Source organism: Aspergillus nomiae, assembly GCF_001204775.2.
Source record: "Aspergillus nomiae NRRL 13137 chromosome Unknown contig00178, whole genome shotgun sequence".
NCBI lineage: Eukaryota > Fungi > Ascomycota > Eurotiomycetes > Eurotiales > Aspergillaceae > Aspergillus > Aspergillus nomiae.
In genome coordinates this window covers 20589-44756 of record NW_015378233.1, presented here as the reverse complement: position 1 = coordinate 44756, position 24168 = coordinate 20589, and the positions used below count along the sequence as shown (strand labels likewise).

At 50.6% G+C, this 24168-nt stretch overlaps 9 protein-coding genes across 9 annotated transcripts; 2 read left to right on the top strand and 7 right to left on the bottom strand.

The window, feature by feature from the left end:
* Positions 1 to 507: 507 nt before the first annotated feature.
* ANOM_006554 (putative stress response protein Nst1) lies at positions 508 to 4364 on the top strand (the record flags this gene model as incomplete). The annotated part of the gene is made up of 4 exons (XM_015551810.1): positions 508 to 1621; positions 1764 to 3653; positions 3722 to 3838; positions 3895 to 4364. The coding sequence occupies 4 exons, from the start codon at positions 508 to 510 to the stop codon at positions 4362 to 4364; spliced, it is 3591 nt and encodes a 1196-aa protein (XP_015405918.1).
* A 677-nt stretch (positions 4365 to 5041) lies between these two features.
* On the bottom strand, positions 5042 to 8255 carry ANOM_006553 (vacuolar protein sorting-associated protein 35; the record flags this gene model as incomplete). The annotated part of the gene is made up of 5 exons (XM_015551809.1): positions 5042 to 5490; positions 5551 to 6099; positions 6160 to 7148; positions 7204 to 7841; positions 7927 to 8255. Coding segments are annotated over 5 exons (2691 nt in total), but the record flags the coding sequence as incomplete, so codon positions are not given.
* A 583-nt stretch (positions 8256 to 8838) lies between these two features.
* On the bottom strand, positions 8839 to 9618 carry ANOM_006552 (uncharacterized protein; the record flags this gene model as incomplete). Its single annotated transcript, XM_015551808.1, has 1 exon — positions 8839 to 9618. One exon carries the CDS (start codon positions 9616 to 9618, stop codon positions 8839 to 8841), a length of 780 nt encoding a protein of 259 aa, XP_015405912.1.
* A 1429-nt stretch (positions 9619 to 11047) lies between these two features.
* Positions 11048 to 13334, bottom strand: ANOM_006551 (transcription factor TFIIIC subunit TFC6; the record flags this gene model as incomplete). The annotated part of the gene is made up of 2 exons (XM_015551807.1): positions 11048 to 11895; positions 11951 to 13334. The coding sequence occupies 2 exons, from the start codon at positions 13332 to 13334 to the stop codon at positions 11048 to 11050; spliced, it is 2232 nt and encodes a 743-aa protein (XP_015405913.1).
* Positions 13335 to 14133: 799 nt separating this feature from the next.
* ANOM_006550 (uncharacterized protein) lies at positions 14134 to 14902 on the top strand (the record flags this gene model as incomplete). The annotated part of the gene is made up of 2 exons (XM_015551806.1): positions 14134 to 14169; positions 14231 to 14902. 2 exons carry the CDS (start codon positions 14134 to 14136, stop codon positions 14900 to 14902), a joined length of 708 nt encoding a protein of 235 aa, XP_015405914.1.
* A 163-nt stretch (positions 14903 to 15065) lies between these two features.
* Positions 15066 to 16384, bottom strand: ANOM_006549 (dolichyl-phosphate beta-D-mannosyltransferase). Its single transcript, XM_015551805.1, has 2 exons — positions 16093 to 16384; positions 15066 to 16000 (listed from the first exon to the last, which is right to left on the bottom strand). Exons 1-2 carry the CDS (start codon positions 16194 to 16196, stop codon positions 15367 to 15369), a joined length of 738 nt encoding a protein of 245 aa, XP_015405924.1. The 5' UTR covers positions 16197 to 16384; the 3' UTR covers positions 15066 to 15366.
* Positions 16385 to 16787: 403 nt separating this feature from the next.
* On the bottom strand, positions 16788 to 17347 carry ANOM_006548 (uncharacterized protein; the record flags this gene model as incomplete). The annotated part of the gene is made up of 2 exons (XM_015551804.1): positions 16788 to 17092; positions 17152 to 17347. 2 exons carry the CDS (start codon positions 17345 to 17347, stop codon positions 16788 to 16790), a joined length of 501 nt encoding a protein of 166 aa, XP_015405921.1.
* A 906-nt stretch (positions 17348 to 18253) lies between these two features.
* On the bottom strand, positions 18254 to 20343 carry ANOM_006547 (uncharacterized protein; the record flags this gene model as incomplete). The annotated part of the gene is made up of 2 exons (XM_015551803.1): positions 18254 to 18927; positions 18978 to 20343. The coding sequence occupies 2 exons, from the start codon at positions 20341 to 20343 to the stop codon at positions 18254 to 18256; spliced, it is 2040 nt and encodes a 679-aa protein (XP_015405908.1).
* Positions 20344 to 22771: 2428 nt separating this feature from the next.
* On the bottom strand, positions 22772 to 23980 carry ANOM_006546 (uncharacterized protein; the record flags this gene model as incomplete). The annotated part of the gene is made up of 2 exons (XM_015551802.1): positions 22772 to 23810; positions 23871 to 23980. The coding sequence occupies 2 exons, from the start codon at positions 23978 to 23980 to the stop codon at positions 22772 to 22774; spliced, it is 1149 nt and encodes a 382-aa protein (XP_015405922.1).
* Between the last annotated feature and the right edge of the window lie 188 nt (positions 23981 to 24168).

Genomic DNA, 24168 nt, shown 5'->3' with positions numbered 1-24168 from the left:
AATCTACGCTCATCATCTTGAACCAATTTCACTATCCCGCTTTGGCTGCGCTTGTTCGCCGACGACCAGCGTAGTTCTTGTCCATTTCCCTCCTCGATCCCCTAAGTTTCTCCGGCCACATTGGCCCCCTCTCCGCTCGCCCTTGACGCCTGGGCCCCCTCGCCGTGCGGCTCGGGTCCTTTCCACCCCTCTCCGCCCTCATTCCCCGTGTGTCGGCCTGGCGTCTGACCTTGACGAACCTTTGCTCTCCACCCGCCACTCGTTTACTCCCACCAGAACACCCAGACTTGGAGCTCGATTGTCCCCTTTTGTTCCCCCCACCGGAAATAAGCAGCTCGGACTCGTTTGAGAGAGATTGCTGGTGAACTGTTGAGTGGTCACTGGCGATTATATAAGCGTCCTTCCTCTGACCAGTTCGCGCAACGTTTAGCATGGTGGCTGGGCTGGAAGAACGCTAGAAGACCTTCCGCCATCTGTCTAGACCTACAAAAGACAACATATGATCCCATGGCTCCCCCACGTCCTCCCCGATCTCCTCCTAGCTCCACAATGTCAGATCATATGTCGAGTGCACCTCCACGCCCCACCAATGGCGACATTCACACTCCGAATGCAAACCTTCCCCCATCGTCGATAGATACGAAGCCTATGACAGTGAACCGCAAGAAACAGAAACGCCGCCAGAAGCAGGCCGCTCGTTTGGCCGCGGAGCGCCAGTCAGAAAATGGAGTCGTACCCCCGGATGCCGCAGACCGAAACGGCCTCGGTCCCGCTGGGCCAGGAAGTCACATATCCGAAGAACTGGACATCGATCACTCTGTGAATGGAGACGCGTATCACGATGATGAACTAGACGCTTTCAGCGCGCATCAAGATTTCCAGCCGGACATGAACGGGCCCGATGATCAGAAATCGACGAGTCGAAAATCAAAAAAGAAAAAGGGAAAGAAAAACCGTGCCAACTCGCAAACTCTTGGTGATGAAAGTCCCACTCCACTATCAACCCCCTCCGTTTGCATGCCACACCCTCTTCCCCCGCCTCTCCCCCCGCATCTGGGCCCGCGCACAATTGTCAAACCGTCCAAAGATCGCAGCATATGGAACACCTCCACGCAAGAAGAACGCGAGAATATCAAAACATTCTGGCTCGAGTTAGGCGAGGAGGAACGAAGACAGCTAGTCAAAGTGGAAAAAGATGCGGTATTAAAGAAGATGAAGGAACAACAAAAACATTCGTGCAGCTGCACCGTATGTGGAAGGAAGAGGACGGCGATTGAAGAAGAGCTGGAGGTGCTGTACGATGCCTATTATGAAGAGCTAGAACAATACGCCAACAACAATCAAGGGTCGTTCGAGAAAGGCGCACCGATTGTCCCCCCGCCCCGGCTCTATCAACCACCGCTGCGATCGCCCGGCCAACATACTCGGACACATGGTCAATACCACCCCTCACGAGGTCGCATTCACGAGCTACCTGAGGATGATGATGAGGATTTGGAGGACGATTACGACGAGGATGATGAGGACGATGAACCGTACAGTGATGATGATTTCGAAGACGAAGAAACGCGTGCAGCTCGTGCAGATTTCTTTGCCTTTGGGAACAGTTTAACTGTCAAAGGTAAGACAAAATCGCTGCCTATATATGTTTCCCCTCCCCCCCTTGGTTTTCTTTTTCTTTTCTTTTCTTTTTTTCTTCTAGAGTATGCGGGCTGATTTCATTTCAATTTTTGTTGGCTCAGACGGAATTCTCACAGTTGCAGACGATCTCTTAAAGAATGACGGGAAGCATTTTATCGATATGATGGAACAACTGGCCGAACGTCGAATGCAACGAGAGGAAGATACGCAGTACGGAATAGCCGCAGCACATCAGTCCCTCCATAGCGGTCATAACCATGGTCCTTATGACGACGAGGATTATGATGACGAAGAGGACGACGACTACGATAGTCAAGAGGAAGAAGACTATGAGGAGGACGAGATGGTCTGTCCTGGAGTCAACTATTTCCCCGACAACATGTTGCAGTGCAAGCTGACACATTGTTCTCAGGATGCTATGACGGAGGAGCAACGGATGGAGGAAGGCCGGCGAATGTTCCAAATTTTTGCAGCTCGAATGTTCGAACAGCGTGTATTGACTGCCTACCGAGAGAAGGTTGCTGAGCAACGTCAGCAGAAGCTGATTGAAGAGCTCATGGAGGAGCAAACCCGCAACGAACAGCGAAATGCCAAGAAAGCTCGAGAAGCGGAGAAGAGGAAGGAGAAGAAACGTCTTCAGAAACAAGCCAAAGACGAGGAAAAGGCCCGAAGGGAAGCTGAGAAGGCCGCAGAGGAAGCCGCAGCCAAAGCTGAGCATGAGAGGAAGTTAGAGGAACAGAAGAAGAAGCGAGAAGAGCAACGGAAGAAGCGAGAAGCCGAGCGGAAGGCCCAGGAGGAGGAGCGCGCGCGAAAAGAAGCAGAGAAACAACGGCGGCTGCGCGAAGAAAGAGAACGACAAGCGGATGCGGAACGAAAACAACGGGAGCAGAAGGAGCAGGAGAAGAGACGGCGTGAAGAGACCCGGAGAAAGGAGCGGGAGGAACGTGAGTCGCGAGAGAAGAAGGCGAAAGAGGAGCGCGAGCGCAAGGCTCGTGAAGAGCAAGCAAAGAAGGCTGGGCAAGAAACTCAAGAGCGCAAACGTTCATCGCAACAAGGACCGGTACCTATTGCATCAACTATGCACTTTCCAGGACTTCCAGGTCACCTTCAGTCTCCGCACTACCAATCTGCTACACCAATTGTACCTAAGGCGCCTACTCCTGTCAAGCCCCGTCAACCATCCCAGCAAGGCTCTCACACATCTTCCCCACGGTCTCAACCGGCCAGCACCGAACCGTCACAAGTGTCCATCTCTCCACGGTCGATGGCGCCATCCCAGTCGTCCGGAGCCTCGAGTGTAACCTCCAAACAAGGTTACGCTCATCAACCGATGCTTCATCATCCCCAACCCTCAACACCACTGTCGCCACTTGGATCGATAGGGAGGTCTTTCCCTCCCGGATTCTCGAATGGACTACCACCAAACCCCCCTGGTTTGGCTGGGATTGTCCCTCGACCGCCAATCGGCCATGAGTTGCCCACGTACCCACCGCATTCTACGCCTCTCATGAGTCAACTACGAGGATTTACTGCACCTAACGGAATTCCTGTGCCTCCCCCGGGTATAAATGGAGCCCGTCCGATACCCCCTGGACGAGGGTTTCCGCTTGATCCAGGACACAGCCTTGCATTCCATTCTCAACAGCCACTATCAGGACCATTCGCTACACAGCCAGGTGGTTTAGCACACGGACATACTAGACAGCCCTCAGGCTCATTTGAGAGGTCTCCCCTCGATAGTCATGCTCAACCGTTCTCTATCTCCCGACCGAGCCCCATCAAGCGTCCATCCAGTACTCAGCAAGAACAGGGTGAACCTAATCACGCTATGCAGCGTCATATGGACAGCTTGAGTGCCCAGCTGGGTAGCAGTGCCCTTCTTGACGATACTGACATTCCTTTCACATCGAACTTGTCACAGTCACTCCCTGGTGCAACCGCCCCGGGGGCTCTACCAGGACCAGCACGAGCCAGCTTTGCAGCGCCCTCGTTGTTCCCAGACCCTCTTAGTGGTAAGTCTAACCATTGACATAATAGCCTACGATGAACTCAGTAGCAGGGGGCACTAACACTCCCACAGCACCGAAACACACAAATTTCCCTATCAATCCTAGTGTAGGCGGCAGCACGTGGGGAGCACAACTCCCCTTCGGGGCTTCTGCTTTCCCCGGCGCCTCGACATGGGGAACTGTTCACGGTCAGTAGCAGAGGCCAGCGACCTTATTATGTTTCCACTGCTAACGGTAATCTCAGGGGGCGGTTGGTCGAACAATGCGTTCGGGTCCGGAGGTCATCATCGTGCGCACACGTCGCGACCTGTTGCTATCCGGCTATTGGTGATCCAAGCCTGTAAACAACTAAACACCATGAGTCCCTCCAAGGGGGCAGCTGGTTACCATGACGTGAACCACGTTCTTCGCCAGGTTGACCAGCTCCGGCCTCCAAACGAGCCCTCCATCTCGCTCAAAGAGATGCTCGACATCTGCGACACGGAAGGCAACACACAAAACGGCGGGGGCTCATTCTTAATCAAGAACGACGAGACCGGCGAATACGTCAAGTTCGAGTCAGATACCAACAGCACAGCCTCAGGCCACAGAGGCAGCATTGTACCCGGTGAAATCGGCAGTCCTGTTCCAAGCAGTAGCATACCAGCATTCGGCGGCATCGGCAGCACACCATCAGTGCTACGACAATTTTCTTCTCCACCCACGGGGTTCTAGGCGTTAGCGGGGCTTTATCACTCTCACACACAGCATTCAATTCTATCTACCACTGGAAATGGGGAATCTTTGTTCTTTTTATTTTTGCTTTTTACTTTTTACTACTTGCGATTTGGGAATGATTGATCGCTGAAATGCCCCCTCTGTCCAAGCGTCATGTCATGTGTTCCACGTCTTTATCATACGGTTTCCCACTTGATGGTCTCGCTTTCTTTCTTCTCTTGTTCCTTTTTTTTTTACTACCTGTTCGAGTTAATCCTCGCGCACGGGCATTATCATGTCTTGTATGGCTTATTGCAGAGATTCCCATGGAGCAAACGTCCCTCCGTGTCAAACAATTGCACGATCGATTTGATCTCACCATGCTTGTTCTCGTCATAGTTGCTAGTAGCCTACTGTAATGAGATATCCGCATCGGAAGAGCTTGAACAAGTTACTACAAAGTAAACTACTGCCGTGGTCACATGGCATATTAACCCTCTCCGTCACTCATTGGTTTAAATTTTTTTTTCTTGCGTAACCGGTCAAATTCTATTATGACAATAATAAAAAGTGAATATTGGGTATGATAGTCTGACGAAGGACAACAGATGATGATACACCTATACGATCGTATCACAAAAATAGCAGGTTGTGAATTAGAAGAGAGAGGGCAAGGGAATCTTACAGGTTTTGCATGCTAGGAGAGACGAGACGAGACACGGAAAATAAGCGGACAGGTATTTCATCAGGGGGAAAAAGGAAACTTCAAATGGAACAAAGATCGAGAAGAAAAAATGTATACACGCATCATGTCATACAATCATTCTCACTGCTTAGCCTCCGTCACAACACCTTCATACTCTCTTGACCGGATGTAGTCCAGTGTGCGCTCGAAGTGGCGTCTGGGACCCTCCAAGCTGGGGTTTGGCTCATCCTCGTCCGTTTGCAGGTTAGAGTGGATGAGCTCGATAAGGCCGTTGAGATATTTGGTGGTTACGGTTTCGTTCTGTTGGTCGAAGTAGTAGACGTAGCGGTTGAGGATCTCGACGAAGAGTTCGACGGACACAGCGGTGTCCATGCAGGCGTCTGCAACGCGGAGAGCACGTTGGAGACATTCAAGAACGCGCTTGCCGTCGCGGTAGAGCTGTTGACCAGTTAGCCTTTTGATAGAGGAAAAATAGGATTGTCTGGGGCGGAAACGTACGTTCTTGGGATCTTCATCGTTTCGTTGTGGGTTTTCGACAACCCACCAGAGGTGGCTGGCCAGGTACACCGCTCGGCATTGATCGGGTTTCTTGAGCAACTTGCTGCCGTGCAGGGCGGCCTTAGTGATGAGCGTGTCGTAGTTCTCTTTAGAAAATCCCCGGGAACCATGGAGAGCGCCAGCAATAATGCAGACCGCCTGGAACTGAGCACGGGAATCACTGATGGAGTCCTCATAGATGGTAAAAGCTTGTGCGAAGAACTCGTAACTAAACTCCTCAAAGCCTGTCTGGTCGGCCACCTCACCGCACATTACGAATAGACGTAATGCCAGATCAGCACATCCGGGGTTCACACGTTGATAAAGGTTGTTGACACATTGGTGCATGAAGCGGTAGAGCGCCGACGACTGCGACTGCCAGTTGTCATCATAATGCTCGCGGGACTTCAGCTTACGCGCCAGCCGTATCGAAGCAGTGATGAGGGCTGGAGTCGTGTAGCGGATACGCTCGTTACCATCGGCATAGGCTTTACGAGTTGCTTGAAGTAGCTATCAACAAGTTAGCTAGGGCAAAGGGAACAAGTGTGATCTGAACTTCGGCCATATTACCTTCAATTGGGTATCATTTTCTGGAGCTTGGATCAAGTGGATTAACCGCCCAAGCCACCCTTGTTCCTCGATGGTCTCATCAGTCTCACCTCGGCGCTGGGCTTGCAAACCAAGTCCCATAGCTTGTTGTGTTCCTTCCTTGATCAAGACTCTCAACGCTTGTAATACACGGTCCAAGTTCTCGGTAGTGGTGATAAGCGTCCGATTCTTCAGCAGGCTGCGGGCGATCTCACCCGCAACAGACCGCCGCGTAGTATAAGACTGCGCTGTCAAGAGGGGAAGATAGTGTGGCAGAGCCAATGCAGTGAAGATCGAGACGTATGAGCGCAGAGGAGCGACGAGAAGATTTAAAAGGTTCTGCTGTGTCGGAGCAGAGTGCAGATCTGCGTGATCAGCATACTCTGCAGTCTCGCGGGTAGCGAAATCGAGAATCTGGTCGACGTATTCTAGCTGATTGGGGTACGTGTTCAACGCAAGATTAACGAGCGAAACCAGTAGTGCCATGGTATCTTGGATGGGGAGGCCACGCGATTTAATGAGGTTGACCACCTGCCCGTAAAATACATCGTAAAGCTTGACGTCTGTCGGGACTCCAGCCTTTTCATCTTTGTCGCCATTTGTGCTGGGGCTGGGCTCTGCCTCTGCTTCCTTTGCAGTTGCGGCCTCATCCGACTCCTTTGGCGTCTGCTCAACGCCGTTCTCCTGGGCAGCGTTCGCTTCGGCTTCGGCCTCAGCAGGTGCTTCCTTCTTGGACTCCTCTGCGAGTTTCAGGTTTTCGAGGAGTTTAGTAACCGCTTCTTCTTCGTTTTGCTTTCTAGATTCTGGATCAGCAGACGATTCGGTCTCGCGTGCCGCATAGGACGACAAGCGGTCCATAAGACCTATCACGATCTTCTTCAAATCCACATGCGGGTTGAGCCGGGAAATTGCAGAGAGCAGCAGGTCGAGCGTATGAAGGTGGAATTCATCCGGGAAGACCTTTGTAATCACTACAGCACTAATTTAGTACTCCGGCTCATCATGTAATGGCGAATGTACCCTTACCTTCCAGCAAATATTCTTGCGCCAACACGTCCCGACATTGGACAACTTGCTCAAGCAAAGCCTGCAGGATACCGGACTTGTAACCCTCCAGATCAACTAACTGACTAAGCCGGACAACGTTGCTTCCAACCAGAAGCTCCAACTCCCGGCGCTCTTGCATTCTCTTTTCCCGTTCCCGAGAGGGGCCCTGGTGCTGCAGTCGCACCCACAGCTTGTTCATCTCCACGAAGTTGGTTAAGACAAAATTGATCGAGTCTTGCATGTTACCCTCGGGGCCATCCCCGGATCCCGTGGGTAGATGATCCCTTGCCTGTCCGGAGAGGTAGTATCGCAAGAAAAGTCCTCGGATAGGATGCTGTACGCCTCGACTCATCTCCATCATGTCCTTCATGATTTCTTTAATCGGGGCATCCTCCACGGACATGTATACAGTGCCAACAGTGATCATCAGATATAGTCGCGGAATGATGTTACCGGCATATTGGACCAGTTCATACAGGTCCGCCAAGTGGTTGACTGGGTGGTTCTCTTTCAGGTAAACGGAAAGGTGTCGCAGCGCATCGAACACAGCCATGTACAGTTCGTAATATTGCTTCGGACCTAAGCTCGGCGTCCGTAGTTCAGAGACTAAGGTCGACCTGGACCAATTGACAAATCATGTTAGACCCTACACCAGTTGGTTCCACTGCTGCCTGGGGGGGGAGACCGAGAGGTTAAGCTCACCCGCATTTGAGCGCATCCATTAATTTTCCCGGGGTCTCTAGGCATTTTCGCATCATTTGTGACTGCTGCCGCACCACTCCCAATGCCTCCTCAAGGAGACGGCTCTGGTCTTCGGAGGGGGGTATCGGGGTGGCCATCGTGACGGATATGGTGGGAGAGTAGAGGGGAGAGTCGGGGGGCTGAGTATCGGCGGTCAACACCTGTCAAAAATGGCAGATGAGAGGTAGAAGTGCTTCAATGGCAAGGGAGCCGATGGTAAGAGCACTTAAGGGAGAAAGGATCAGGGAAATCCTGGTCCATAGACAGGAGAGAGGGAGGAAAGATTAATCAACAACAGCCGAAGAAGAGGCGCAGTTGGACTAACATGCGATCACATTCGATGGGGTCGCTGCTTGTTGTCTTATGTAAGGGAAGTAACTGACGTAAGGTACCGTACGGAGTCCCCGTACGGCGGGTGCCCGTTCGAGTTTAGCGCGGTCAAGTATCATACAAGTATATGCATCATTCTATTCCCATCTATATACTCACTGGCAATTTCATGCCATCTAAACTATCTAAATATGCCAACCCATAAAGAACTAGTCTGGTAGTTAAAGCAACGGTCGAAAGAAAAAAACAAGTAAACCCACCCGAAAAACAAATATGCCAAAGGAAAGACACAAAACGCCATATGCATATGTCTATCATCATCACATCGAACATCATGTTCAATCATTAAAACAAAACCAGCAAATGAGAAGGAAAGCGTGCCAGTGATCATCCGTCATTTTCATCAATCTTTTCATATCGTACCCGTCATTTCATTGTTCACTTTGCTTATCTTATAAGCGATGAAGTAGCCAATCATTCTGGCCAAGAGACGCAATCTGTCGCTCGCGCACATCCAGGCATATTTTGCATTTTGCATCGGCCTTAAGCCTCAAGCAATGTGCCGTTCGAGCTCCTCTTCACCACAGCATTGCTGTCATGAACGCGGGTGGAGTTGAGGGCATCCCGGAGGTAAAGAACAGCACGGTCAGTGATGTGCAAGTTGCGAGCCCTGATGCGGGAGTTGGTGCTGTTGCTGCGCGTAGTGATGGCGTTGGCCTCGGTACTGTTGCTGCGAGCGACAACAGCAGACGCAGTGTTATTGGTACGGACTGCCAGACGAGAGTTGACGATGTTGCTGCGAGCACCCAGACCTGTAGCAGTACCATTGCCCCTAGCGGCAATCTTGGACTCTGTGCTGTTTCCACGGGCAGTTAAGATGGCAGTACTGTTGCTTCGAGCGTTAAGGTGAGACACGGTGCCATTATGACGAGCAGTAAGATCATGAACCTCAGTGCTGTTGGTAGAGGAAGACCTCCGGAATCTCCGAGCAGTTGCGTTCAGTCCTCGAGCCACGATCGGGGACCCTCCGCTGGGAATGCCAGTTGACAATGGCCCAACGCTCCATGATGAGGGAGAAGGGGTACTGGAAGGGGATGACGATGGAGTGTGGGTGATAGTAATTGTCACCGGGGGCTGTGGAGGAGCGCCAACAGTAATGGTTTCGACGACGGGGGTCGGTTCGGCACTAGGTAGACCGCCAACATTCACAACCGAATATTGACCGTCCCTGCGCGCGAGGGTGTCATTTGCCCTAAGACGGAGGAGAGGAACTGCATGAGCACCAAGCGAAGAGAGGACTAAGAGCAATGTAGAGGTATGCATATTGAAGGGATTGGGAACGTGGCGGAGTTGTAACAGTGAAAAGAGAAAGCAAGGATTAGATTAGAAGCTCTCTATAGAATGAAGAATGAGAATAGTACAGAGGATAATGCCCCAGATAAACTAGGCAAGAGGAATATATCAACCCTGAGAAGAGGAGGGGTGGTCACTAATTTATGATTAGCAACTAGATAGAAAAGCCGGTAGTCCGTAGTCTAGAAGAGACTAAAAGCACTCAATTGATTTAGTCAATATCAAAAATTCATCATCGGACGGCAGAGAGACCCATCGGATGGGGTAATATGCAGGCTGGTGCATCCGCGATGGCCGAGGCGGCAGCCGTCAAAGGAGGCTGGGAGACCCTCGTCCACCCACGAGGGACCGCCAGCCACATTAATTTTAGAGACGATCGACGTCCACGCAATCACTATCACTTCCATGATGTATGTCCGATGTTTATTTTTATTCGGCAGAAGTCTGGTGTGGCTCTGCAGCCCTTCGAGTTTAGGCAGACAGGATTCACATGGAGGTACGTACGGTACATACTTCGGTGGACACGACGAGATAAAATAAGAAACACCTTTTTTTGCCCTGATTCAGTGCCAAGACTTCTTTAGCTGCGGCATCTGTGGCTGGAGAGCCCCACTTGCCGCCTGTGGCGTCGAGCAACGGCCAACGGCCAGAAGTTAATTTACTCTTTGTACAGTATTTTCATTAAGCATTATGCGCTTATGCATGATGCAGAATAGTTTAGAAAATGAGATTGATGCATCACGCTCAACACGCAATGGCCAAGACACGCAGTACATGATTGTAGTGGGAGCAACGTCAAGGCCAACGTCAGCATGTCCTTATATTTCTCCGACGATGCTCGAGTTTAGTATCCGACCGTTGGCGACCCGAGGGTTCGCATATTGCTAACTGTACTCCGGACTGCCTGGACACATGATCTTCTTGAATTCTTGGGTTCGCCGAGGCGCTCTCGACTAGTTGTGCTCCCTTACTCCGGAGTACAGTTATCATGAGACCTACTATGTAATTGGAATGTCGAAATCCCGGTATACGTAAGTTGCGATCAATGTTCGGGTTTAACCGTATGCAACTTGCATGTCACTTGGACCCTGAAAGGGATCTTCGGAATGAACCCTAAGGTTCTGACATGTCCTATCCAGCTCGTCTGATCTACCAAGAGATCCGCAGGATCTATCGAGTCCTGCAACTCTATTTACACACACCGTCTAATTATAGCTCTAGGATTATCGACTGACTTTTTGAAGTACTCAATTATGCAGGAAAACTGTGCACGATACAGAGAACCCCATCGACCATGCAGGACATACGTAATAAGACTAGCGGTCATGAACCTCGATCATTATAACAACAGTCGTTCTCAGCGTAAGATAGGGAGAACAACAACTATGTAAAAAAGTGGTTACGTAGCCAGATCCTCGACTCGAATCAGCCCGCAGCCCATACCAGCACTAGCCCACCCTGCGCATGCCTGGTTTGGATTCCAAGAGAGTGCGGTGACATGCGTTCCCTCTTCATAGATTGTGATCGTCATAACCCCGTTCACCATCTTGCGATCACCCATCATGTTCCGTAGTAGGCTGATGCTCTCAGCGCGGTAGCCATCGTGAAATCTACTGATACCCGAACCGCTTGCGTCGTCACCACGCGCCCACTCGTGCGTAAACCAGGTCTGTTGCCATTGCTTTTCTTTGACGTGCAGCAATCGCCGTAAGGGATTCGTCGCGACTACCGCACCGCTGGTGCACCCGTACATGACGCTGGGATGCCAGACGCTGCATGGGGACAGCGAAGAGACTGTGCTAGGGAACCGAGCTACTGCCGTCGTAGTATAGAATCGTCGCACAGCTAGCAGTCGGGCGAAGTCGTTCTCGTCGCTGGAGAGAAAAGAGTGTAGCAAAGGAGAGTATGTTAAGTACGGTGACCCCACTCGCATACGGTTAGAGTCCACCATGTCTTTTTGCGGGTCTAAAACCGACCAGAGCCGTGTCTCTCCGTCCATGGACGTGGTCGCTATTAGATGAGCATTTGTTGGATAAGCCGACGCTAGATTAAGAACGTATGTAGAATGGATTGGTTGGTAGAAATAAGGGAAAGGGTTTGGTGGAGAATTCGGCGAAGGCACAATGCTCCAAATAGCGACGAACCCGTTGGCACAGCCAACAGCGACATCACTCGGAGAGAGCCATGTTAAACATGTACACAAAGTCGATGGTGGCTTTGCTTCGAAGACTGGAGACTGTACTACGTCTATCGGACAATGTTAATATGATATAGTCCTGCTAACACTTGCACCAAAACTTACAGTACTCAGCCTGATTGGGGTCGCCGCTAAGCTTGATATCAAGGACTCTCAAATATCCATCTCCCCATATACCAGCAAGAAGCCCGACAGATTGCAGGGCGTCATCATCGTCCTCTTCCCGAGGGTCTCGACTCATTGGGCACCAGGCCAGTCGTCTTAGATCGCCCCAATTAGTGCATAAGGCCAGTCGTAGTTTTGGTTCAAAGTTCATATCAATGTGTTTTGTAAGAGACTCCTCCCTCTCGGCCTTGAACATCCAAAGCTGCAAGGCACATGGATACGGAGGGGAGGGTCTAAACGCTCGGGCACCACGGTCCTTGAACGGGTCCGGATACGCTTCTTTCTCCTCTTTTGATATCGGCGTCGAAACAGCCAGATACTGGGTGAGGCCGGGTTGATTTGGAGCCCAAGCCATACACTGAACCTTCTGTCCTAGGTTGATAATCCACCCTTCACGCTTCTTTCGAGTTCGACCGGTAGAGTCTTCCTGTGCAGAAGCTTTACTTTTAGACTTGCCTCCAGTGGCAGGCTTTGCTTTCTCTCGAGCCTTAACCTCCCCAAAAGCATCTCCAAAATTGAAAGACTCATGCTGCCCTAACGTGAACACCTTCTGATCATTAACGGGCCCAATCAGCACTGTATGCTTCTTCTCCTTAGCCTGCGGTATGAACTTCCAGAAAGCTTCTTTCTCAGAGATTGACCCCAGACGCTGGCGCTTCCTAAACCTCCCTCCCACATCATCATCGTAATACCAATCCCACCCTTGCGTCCTCTCCCTCTCCATCTCCTCCGGCTCAACACCAAAAGTCGGCCCAAAGCCACAATCCGGCACATCCGGCGCCTCATTCAGCGACGCACGAGTCGGAAACCCAGAATCAAGGCCCATGGACCACCGCTGCCGCGCATAAACAACAGACAACAGATCCTTCTCATCAGTGCCAAACGTGATCGTCATATGGAGCATCTTGCCCATATGCTCCATCGAGCTATGAGTGCCACGCGAATGCAACTCATCCTTTGACAGCATCGCCAGGTCATTCCCAAGCCGTTTTCTCTGGAGTTTCGGCCGAGCCACAACGGCCTTTTGAGCTCCGCGCCCGCCGTCAGAAGCGGCATCCTCCTCCTCGTCGGCTTCTTCGTCGTCGTCGTTTTCACCAGCTACCTCCTCCTCGGAGCCCTCGTCTTCATCTTCTTCCTCTTCCTCTTGCTCCTCATTCGCCTGGAACTCCTCGTCGGACGACCCGTCGCTGACGGGCTCTTTCCCCCCCTTGCGCGCCTTGGGCCCCCCGTCCGACTCGTCGCTCACGCCTGCGGCCTCAAAGGGGTCATTCGTGTATTTTGTCCTACCGCCCGTGAAGCGGGTGGATCTGCGTGCGCGCGGCATTTCGTTCAAGTCACTCTCACGTCAAAGATACCTCGGAAAGCGAGCTAGTAGAGAGATGAAAATAAATAACCGATATCAACTAATCTGAGGAAAGGGTCATGTCCGGATCGAACAAACAACCCACAACAAGCTAGCTCCACAGTCCTACTTGCTCAAACAGCCAATATAGTCACAGTCTGCCATGAGAACAGAGTCCACATTCATTCAATGGTACGAGCCGGACATCCATCCGTTCATACTCTTTGAAGTTTGCGGATTGTCTTGGCGGATCTGGACTGTGTACGTAATTTTACCTGGGTTTTTTTTTGGCATCCGGTACGCTGGTGGAACGGGAGGGGGGGTGGAAAATTACCGTGCCGCTTTTGGGTTAACTTTTGTATGTTTCAAGTTTGTACAATAGTATTACCAATGTACTGTATGTTATACCAAATCGGGGAATTTTTGGGTATTTGGTTGATTGTTGGTGAGATTTGTGTCTTCGATGAGGATAGATATGTTTGTATCTTTGGTTTGAGTGTGAGAGTTATATTGAGGGAATTGGAAAACACTGCTGCTGCTGCTGCTCAATATCACAGGCATGGGAGCAGCTTTCGACCCCACCTCCTATCCTCTTCCTCGGTGGGCCGCTATCACTATGCATCGGTGCCCGTCAAACGTCATTTCATGGGACTATAATCTCACAGCTTTTCTCTAGTCTAAGGTATTATAAATTGGACTAGTTGGACTGTTGAAATTATATCGTGCTCTCGCTCGTCCATCCTTTCCAAGCTTACAGACGTAAACCCGCCATACATACACCATGTCTCAATCCCACGCTGGTGTCCTCCACGAATATGTACGCAAACCCATCCAGCCATACGAAACCAAACGCGCTAACAGAGAACCCAGGCCCCAAGCTAACGGCCTTTGAATTCAATCCAAACCCCCAAAAGCAGCATAGCCTGCTCTTCGTCGGTGGGCTCACCGACGGCCTCCTAACAGTCCCCTACGTATCCGCCCTCGCAAAGGCCTTCGAATCCACAGAATGGACCGTCTTCAACGTCCTCCTCTCCTCGTCCTACCTCGGCTGGGGAGTCGAAAGTCTCGATAAGGACGTCACCGAGATCGCGCAGTGCGTGAACTTCGTCCGGGGCCTGAAACCCCAGGGCAAGATCGTTCTCATGGGCCATTCAACCGGTAGCCAGGACGTCCTGCATTACCTGCACTCCCCGAATCCGCTCCCCGGGCAGGAAAGTGCTCGTCCGGTGCTGGATGGGGCAATCATGCAGGCTCCTGTGTCGGATCGGGAGCATATCTTGCATTTGGCGAACTCGAATCAGGAGGTTCGCGGGGCGTATGAGCAGTTGGTGAATTTTGCGAGGGCGCAGGCGCCACAGTCGCTGTTGCCGCTGAATCTTACCGCCGTGGTCGGATGGCCGGATAATACGGGGATTAGCTGTCGGAGATTTCTGAGTCTCGCGAGCCCCGACAGTCCAGAGAAGCCTGCCGAGGATGATTTGTTTAGTTCCGATCTGAAGGATCAGAGGTTGAAGGAGACGTTGGGGCGGTTGCGGAGAGGGGGTTGGTGAAGGGCAAGTTGGCGGCGTTATATTCTGGAAATGATGAGTATGCTCTGCCATCGGTGGATAAAGAAGCCCTTTTGCGCAGGTGGAAGGAGGCAACGAATGCTGGTGGGGTGGAGAAATGGAGTGAATATAGCGGCGTCATTCCAGGGGCCGCGCACAATGTGAAGGATGAGGGTCAGGATTGGTTGGTGGAGCGTGTCCTTCAGTATCTGAACAGTGTGTAGTGTGCTGGAGAGGATACGGTCAGGGCACCATGAACGGTCGAACCACACATGAAAAGATGGAATCAAGCATTTTGGTATTTAATGTACATGAAACAAAGGTCTAACGAGGACCAACACATCAACAAGAAAGATTAAGAAAACTTTGCCGCAAGCGAGAAGAAAACGGAGGGTATACTAGTATATCGAAGGCCACTGAGCGGCCCCTGAACAAAGACCCCAAACAACAGAGGCCAAAGAAACCATTCAGACCTTCAGCCACAGGGTAAGCACGCCCTTCAAGTACTCCACAATCTCAGAACCACCCAGCTTGCTCTCTCCGTACAACCGATCAACGAAGGTAATCGGGCACTCTTGAACCTTGAAGCCCATGGCCTTGGCCCGTACCATCATCTCCATCTGGAAACTGTACCCCTTGCTCTGGGTGCTATGGATAACCTTCTCCAACACACTCTTCTTGTACAACCGGAAGCTGCCCGTCAAATCGCTCACCCCGGGCATGAGCATGACATCGGCGATGAGGTTGGCCGTCCGCGATGTAAACTTCCGGAATAGATCCCAGCCGTACACGCCACCCTTGACGTTGTCGCGACTGGCATACCGCGTGCCCGTAACAATATCGGCGTCCGATTCCTTCTGAATGCGGATCATCTCCGGGATGAATTTGGGGTGGTGGCTGAAGTCGGCGTCCATGATGATGACAAAGTTGCCCGTGGCGTACTGAAGACCGTGCACGTAGGCAGTTCCAAGACCGAGCTTGCCCTCACGCGGCTTCAGGTTGATATGTTCAGGGCCCCAGAGCTTCTGCAGCTGTTTGGCGACTTCGAGGGTGCCGTCGGGGGAGCCATCGTCGACGATGACAACTTCCCAGTCCAAGTTGCTATCGGTGGAGAGCGGTTAGCCGTAATCGGCGCAAGGGATGGAGTATCGGAGAGGATATGTCAAATAGCAAAGGGGGAGGCTAAAGCTCACTTTTCACGGAAGGTGCGCTCCAACAACCAGCAGATGATAGGGAGGTTCTTCCGCTCGTTGTAGGTTGGGAGAATGACCGAGTACTTGTTCTTTGCGGCGGCCATGTTGATTGTTGCAAGGGAGAGATTCCAAGGAAAACGTGGGGAAGATACGTTGCGACAAAGACTCCGTCCGCAATTGACTATTCGGTGTCAGAGAGTAGTAAGCTGCGTAGGTGCTGTGAGTGATGCTCCTGAGCGATGGGTTTGCTTGGCGGCGACCGCGGGAGATCCGCGTTCAGGAACCCGTGGCCTTTCTCCAGCCTCGTGGCGGTTCCATCATGACTCCGTGGCAATACAACCGTGACCTAATTCCCCAGGGTGATCAAGATCAGAAAGACGTACGGAGTAGATATACAAAATTTAAGCCACATGAGTGTCTACGATTTGGAAGTACGAACGTCTAACCTTAAGTTGTAGCACCTAAGAATCTATCTAGGGCCCTGGGGTGTAAAAACTTATAGCACCGTTGCGCGCTCGGGCTGATGTCAAGACTGGGATGCTAATGATGAAGATCCACCAAATGCCGTTTTCGAATGGGTTTCAATTTCTAAACCGCGTCCCATTCAATTAATCATATAGTAACTTTCCCAATTCCACCCGACCATAAGGGATATCGCCACGAGCCACACCACCCGTCCAGGCTTGTGGCCTTTCTCAAAACCCTTTCGATGGTTTCCCTTCATTCCCAAGTTGATTGTAAGGTCGATCGTACCGGTGCTCCATCTCTTCGTTATGTTTCTTCACATCATTGGGCACATCTGACTTCACGTTGCCTTCAGAGTCAATATTGGGTGAATGGCGTCCGTCAGTAATCGTTGGTTTTGCGTTGTTGGAGGGTGACATCCGAATAGGTCTACCTTCTGAATCCTCCTTATCTCGATCTTCTTGGGATGTAGAGGATCGGGGCTGAGAGTTTGAAGATGCTGTTGAGCCCTTGCTGACATCTGGGGCAGATGGTCCTACATAAGTGTTGTCAGATTCGGCCCACTGTTATGTCGGTTCTATCCAATTCACGTACCTGGATGTTCAATGTCTCGCGTGGGAGTATTCCGCGGATTGTTGGGCTGTTGAGCTTTCGTCTCTCCTTCCCCGCCGTAGGAACTATGAGCGTAGGCCCGCCATGACAGAGGAGAAACCTTCCTGGAACAGTAGAGTGAAGGGGTCGATGGATTGACCACCCTCAACAGGGAGCCTCTGCGCAAGATTGGATTCATATCGGATCGGAATTGGGGTAATCAATATGGATGGATGGAGCGTGAAGAGATGTTGTTTCGCGATATTATTTCGATTTGGAATATTTAATTACCGCGGATGTAAATCTAAGATTGTGCGACCTCTTGGTTTTTAACTAATTAACGAAATTCTCCCTGGTGGCACTCGTTCAGACGTTGAATCTCTGTTGATCGTCGGCAATGGAACCGGTGACGTCTTGACACGGTCATACTCTACAGGACCCGACTTATTGGGTGAGAACGAGAATGCTCCAGTTCTTTAGATTACTAAGTGAACCAAGGACAATCGAATGAGAAAACGAAGATCAGGTTGTGATCATTTGATGATCGAAAAATTATATTCGCCTATTCTGTCATGAAACCGGAACCAGTTCGACGACGGAACTGTCAAGTCATACGGTCACAAATAAAACCATGACCACCGGTATGGACAGTTAACTTGGGACACGAGCAGTTAAATATAGAAAAGTAGTCCAAGAAAAAGCCAAAAAGTCTGTTGGCCCAATGAAAAGAAAACGATGGACTGAGATTGGCCACCTGCACCGATCCAAAAAAAACGCCATAAAGTTGCGCCGGAACAAATCACGAAACATGCTGGACAAGACACTGGAGACAATGGCGTCAAAGCACATCATGGAAGACCAAAAATGACACGAGACAGGCCGCAAGGGGAACCGAAAGTGTACGATGCATGCCATAAACTCTGTAAACAATGCGAGACGTTCAGCACAGCCAAGATGCTGACCGCAGAAGAGAACCAATCATTCGTATGCACATGAAAGATAATGGACCGTTTCCACCGTTGGTAACGCCGACGCTTTACCTTCACGAGGGAGTACCAACCGATACTCCTCGGGGTTTATTGTAGATACCCTCTCTAATGACTCGCTAATCCGTCAATGCGACACAATAGCACACATGCTCATACTGTGCGGTCGCCGTGTAAGTCTGTGTCGCACTCGCAGAGTACTTGAGCGTTGTCGTCGGTGTCGGCTCCAATTCCTTGATTTGAATCGTCTGTTGTAATATGGGGCTAACGGAGCCGTCGTCCATAACTTGCATCTGCTGGCAATAGGGCGACTGGGCCTCTGGGTAATCTCTCTTCTCATCCATTTTGATTCGAAGAGGGTAGTTGGACACCGAGCTCGAAGAATCCGTAGCCTGTGAAGATGGCAGGTGTGTCGAACTGGAACTGTATTGAGCTTCCTTAGTGGATTGATTGAGGTACAGGAAAAATTCCATCACGGTGCTGTTCCACCAGCAAAACCAGGGTTTGTCGCCCGCCCGCGCCGTCTGCAAGCGATGGAATGCGCCTGCCATGACATCATCCTCACTGATAGCACGTTTTGAAGAAACTGAACTAGACGAGAAGGTGTCTTGGGGTACAATAACCAATTTATCAAACAAGGAAAAGAAGGTCAGGGCGGGACCGAGACTGAGGTCGCTGGAATCCATCATTAGGCTAAGTGACTGCGTAGGATTGGAAAAGTATGGTGCTTGAGCGCCATAAGTGAAAGACGACGAAATCGGTTCCCTGGCGAAGGTGATGTTACGCGATGATTCTGTTCCGGTCAGGGACACAGGTATTTTCCCCGACTTCATGCAATTCCACGAGGGATTGTAATCTTGCTCAACAATACAAAATTTCGATGAATTCTTCGGATCCGCAGGATCCAGTAATTCCCAGTAGGCGCAGCTGGTAAATTTGTAGGAATCGTGGATATGGGGGTGGCGTCCATCCGGGGGGTTTCTGTTTTGGTGACAATCTTCGGACCTTTCGGGTGATCGTTCTCGTCATTCGCTGCCTTTTTTGCTCCCAAAACGCCCCCAATGACACCTCCAATACATGCTCCCACCAGCATCACGACACCGACCAAAACAAGGGTCCAGACCGGTAATCCACAGCATGCCTTCTTTTTACCTTTACTCTTTAGCTTCTCCTCAAATGCCATGACACCGGTGACTGGTGCTGCGGTCGACCGCTCTTCATCATTATCTCTTCTATTCGCCATATTTTCCGCAACCAACGTATTCGACGATACTTCCGAAACTGGCGGCGGGGGGTGTTCATTGGGGCTATGAGTATTATCGCGTAGAGTGACGCCTGCGTCAGGAGTAGGATCGAAAGTACCCTCAACCTTGGGAACCACCGGATCGGGATACCGCGAGTAAGGTGGCAGCTGTTCTCTATGGCCATCGGGCCCGATCAAGTCCCCTACGTCGTCATCGGCACGATTGGGAGGTCGTTGATATGCCTGAGGGTGTCCGGGAAAGCCCACTGGGGGAATCATAGCATTGTCCATCTCTTCTTCCGCCACCACATTTTGTGGGTACATCGCATATGGATGTTGGGGTGCATTGGCATCGCCCAACGGTCGCTCCATCGGCCGTACTGTAGACGTAGTCGCGATACTGGGCGAACGACTTACCCCTACCTGTGGATACATCGCATACGGATGGCTCGGGCCTGTAGCCCCAGTGTAAGGGCTCAGCGCCCGGGGAGGCATGGAAAATCGTGACGAAGTGCTCTGACTGCGCTGTGCTATGGACGGGGCGGTACTAGTGGACGAGGCAGAGTTGCGGTTGGTGAAATCGACCCCCTTTGGGGGCAGACTCGACCGATTTGGTGATTCATCGAACGAGACCCGAGCATCATCCCCAAATGGATTCTCTGTTACCCCGAGATCATTTGGCGTTGTGTTGTACAGTTTTTGTTGTTGTTGAGGGAAAGACGAACGGAGAGTATTAGATGATGCGATTGATGAAACAGATGGACTTCGAGGAGTGAGGGTGGCTTGTTCGGAATCAATTTGCTCTAGCGAATATTCATCGGAGAAGACATTAGGGTTGGAGGAGTGACCAGACATAGAACGCTGATGCATTGATTCGGCGTCTTGTGTTGAATTATGCTGCTGAGACGGGGATTGAGAGGATCGCGAGAGCGAGCGAGAATGGTCGGATGAGAAACGCCCCGGCATGGCGTTGCACAGCCCTGGCGGGCTTCCTGGCTTATTCGATCAATCCGTCAAAAGGAGTGAATCAGTCACCTGAGACGACTGAGTAGGCTAACGGACTGAATGGGTTGCAAGAGGCGAGAAGCGGTGAAAAAGGCAGGGGGCCTCCCAGAGCTAAAAGAGTGATGAAAGAGGGTGAAATTCGAAATTAAGGATACCCGAGTGAGACGGAGGGGGGCGCACAGAGAGCGGAGGGAGGCGAAGGGGGGGAAAGGTAGATGGGAGAGGGAAAGAGGGGGGAGTTAGGCGATGATCACGTCGAGATGGTAGTTCAGTAGTGGTTGGGCGGTGGTCGTGTTTGAACTGGAGCGATTGAAGGATTGGGGAAAAGAGAGGAGAAAGAGAGGTTGTGAGAGGATGAGAGCGGCAGAGTTGGACGCCTGGGAGCCTGAACCCCCAGAGGGACTAGCGGGAAATCGGGGGGAAAGTGAACTAAAAGTGGTCACTTTGCACTAAGTTGTTTTGGAGGGAGGCGAGAGTGCCTTGATTGACTACTTTTTCCGATCGTGCCCATGGTTGGCAGAACTTTTTCGTGCTTAGCTTCGGTCATTCTCCTTCATTTCTTCTTCCTTCTCAGTGTTTTTCTTTTCTTTCTCTATTTTTATTTTTTACACCTGTAAATTTTTATTTCTTTGCTCCCTGATTATATTTGTTCCAATCTCCGTTGTTTCCTTCTTCCTCAATAAACCGTTCATGATCTGTTTCTAATTCAAGGTGCGGGTGATGGTTGCTCAGCCTCGCCACAATGACACTAACAGTCTTTAGATCCGCACCCCATCAATATAGTCTTAGTCGACTTCGTTAAGAACATAAAAGACAATTAATAATATAATACATAATAAAAAATCTACCGAAATGAAATCATGAGTTCAGTGTTCACTCCCTCGCTTCAATGAAACAATCTGATACCGGGTGATCCTCGCCTGCATTGATTGGCGCCGTGAGGCCACACCACGCGAATGGCTCTGGGCTGAAACATACCCAACGACCTATCACTGGCAGAGTTGGGCCCGGAAGCCCCTCCGCTGGCTCGGATACCTGTGCCACTCCCGTCCATCCATGACTACTACTAGTAGTATTTGACTGTCCAGTTATTGAAATTCCAAAGTTTCACCTATCAATTCGCATTGTAGTGACATTCTACCCCAATTCTTTCCCGAATATCCAAGGTGTGAAGGCTCGGACAACTTCCACCAGTACCGGTGCAAGCGGCATAACATCCTAGCGACCACCGACAGATTCCAAATCCAAAATTGCCCCCCGCTTAGCACTAAAATAAGGGATCATGGAACGGTTGGTGGACCTTCTTCCAAACACCCTGCAGTGCCTGGACCGGAAAAACTCTATCTGGCCGAATGCGGAAGACCTCAACGATGATCGGCGTGATGAGGATTCCTCGCCCGCGTCATAGCATTTTTCTTTACCACCGTATCTTATCCTCTTCCGTAAAAGACGTTGAATGATGACAGAGGCAACGGGGGAACATGCGGGTGATCTCAGAGGGCCAAGAAAAAAAGGGAAAAAAAAAGAAATGATTGATCTGCTTGTCCAATACTCTCCGAGTCAATCTGTACCAAAATTTAGGCAGATATCCGTAACAGTCACATAGTAACATCCCTGCTATTCGGTACCGAACATGGTATTGGTTTGGTTCTCCAAACAGACCGCCCGCGTTCGACTCTGGAGTAGTTGGTTGGGACCAAGGGTTAAAGGATCAATAAAAACACAACCCATTCGATGAAAAAAAAGAAAAAGAAAAAGAAAAAGAAAAACCATCTAGTGGGTAACGAATCATAAGCATTCGAAATGTTAAGCATATCCTGTAAGAGAACTAATTCATCCTGTCAAGTCCACTAATGTATGGGTCTTTCTTCATGATCATTCCACTAACGATCCCACCCGGCAAGACGTCCCCAGCAGACACCCAATTGAGTCCTGAGGTAGACGGAGGACAAGAGAAATATTACATATATGGTCTAAGACAGAAATTGCTACCTGCATCGGCCCCTACTAGGTTCCATTCTGGTCAGAACCTGAATGCAAGTAGTATATGTAAAAGAAACGCGTTTTGCGCTATCAATCAAATGGTGAACTCTCAACGGCGAGAATAGCCTTTCGTCTAGCAGAGCTGGTGTCTGTGACTAGATCCCACTCACCACGACAGCGGTTGACCCACACAGCAGTTTCCTTATCCAGATACCGAGCTTCTAGAACACAGTAGACGTTGGATAACACCGGTCGTGTCAATTTCGGTACACAAAGATTTTGCGATATCCGATGCTAAGTGGATCACAAGCATGAAATCCGTCAGTGTTCTCGGGTTTATGAAATGGACCCGTTGTTGATTGGTGTAATTATTTGACAGTAAAGCCCCAAACAGTCGGACTCACAGTCATGGCTGTCTCCTCAAAGCGAGAATGTCAGATAACTTCACCTGACCTTTCTCTCCCCAGCCTGCTACTCCGCTTTGGACAGCAGGCCTGACGTGTGTATACCAGGTCCATGCTCGTCGATCCAACTCCTCTTTGCTGAGAAACGGAGCCCAAGACTGACATACCAGGTCAATGGACCGCAGTAGATTTCTCAAACATGTCTCTTTCTCGGCGTCTGTTTGAGAGACGCGTTTCCGTTTCGGCTTGTCTGGTGTTGGGTTAGTATCCTTTGGTAGTTCTGTAAATGACTTAAGTAAATATGACCGCGCAGCACCTGGCGTGAAAATTGGAAGAGGTTCATTTGTGGTGGAGGCCCCAGTCGAGTTCCCACGATGTGCGCTTCGCAGTGCCTCGAGGTCAATCCCCCATAACGGTGGCATGCCGTTTGAGGTATCTGAATTCGAAACATCCTGGCCTAAGATATCATCGGCCACATGGTAGATATCTTCATCTTGTTCTGAACTAACCACATCCACGGACTTACCCTCCCTGGGATTGTAGTCCCACCTTTTAAGAACCTTGATTTCTCTTCCAAGGACTTTGACAACAGGTTGTCCTTCTCCCCAGCCCTCCTGGTCAGCGGGGTTCTCACTTTCAATACCCAGACTGGCAGCTTTGGAGCGACTATTAGCGCTAACAACTGCCTGAGCGAGGCTAAGTCTGCTAGAGATTGGCTGCTCTGGCATAGTATGCTTCAGCACACAGACTGCAAAAGCCAGCACGAGAGGTGCTCTATTCGTGAGTAGGACAACCTTTGACAACTCATCTTCGGTCGCAGAGGTGGTCGGAAGAGCGAGTGCACATTCTATGTCAAAAGGGGTGGTAGTATCTCTCTGATCCGAGCCTCTTGCCTTTTTGCGAGGAGATTCTGTGCTCCCGGTTGAAGCTTCACGCTTTCTGGAAACTCTCTTCGCTGCGTTCCACACCTGCTTCGCCAACTTATCGTTTTTGAAGATCTCTTGGATAGTCTTGATGTCTGACTTGGAGATTTGCTCAGGACTAAAGTAATATCAGTCACACACCATCCTCACTATGGATGGGGAGTCGAATTATCCATACGATGTGAGGCCGGCTTTCTGAAGCTCCATGACCTTACCCATAGCAGTTGCGAGAGGGACCTTGGCATCTTGGGATAGGAATCGTAGTAAAGCTGGTACCTGGGACGCCATGGCAGTCTATCTATGTGCTTAGTCGTATGCAATGTCTTTAGCAATCAATAATTCCTGTAGCGAGGTGAAAAGAAAACGTGAGGGGAGTTGACAGGCAATGATTGAACAAGTTACCTCAAGCTGTACTTCGTTGGTTGGTTGATTGTTACTCGCTGCCTCAGGCTACAACAGACTTCCCGTCTCCGCCC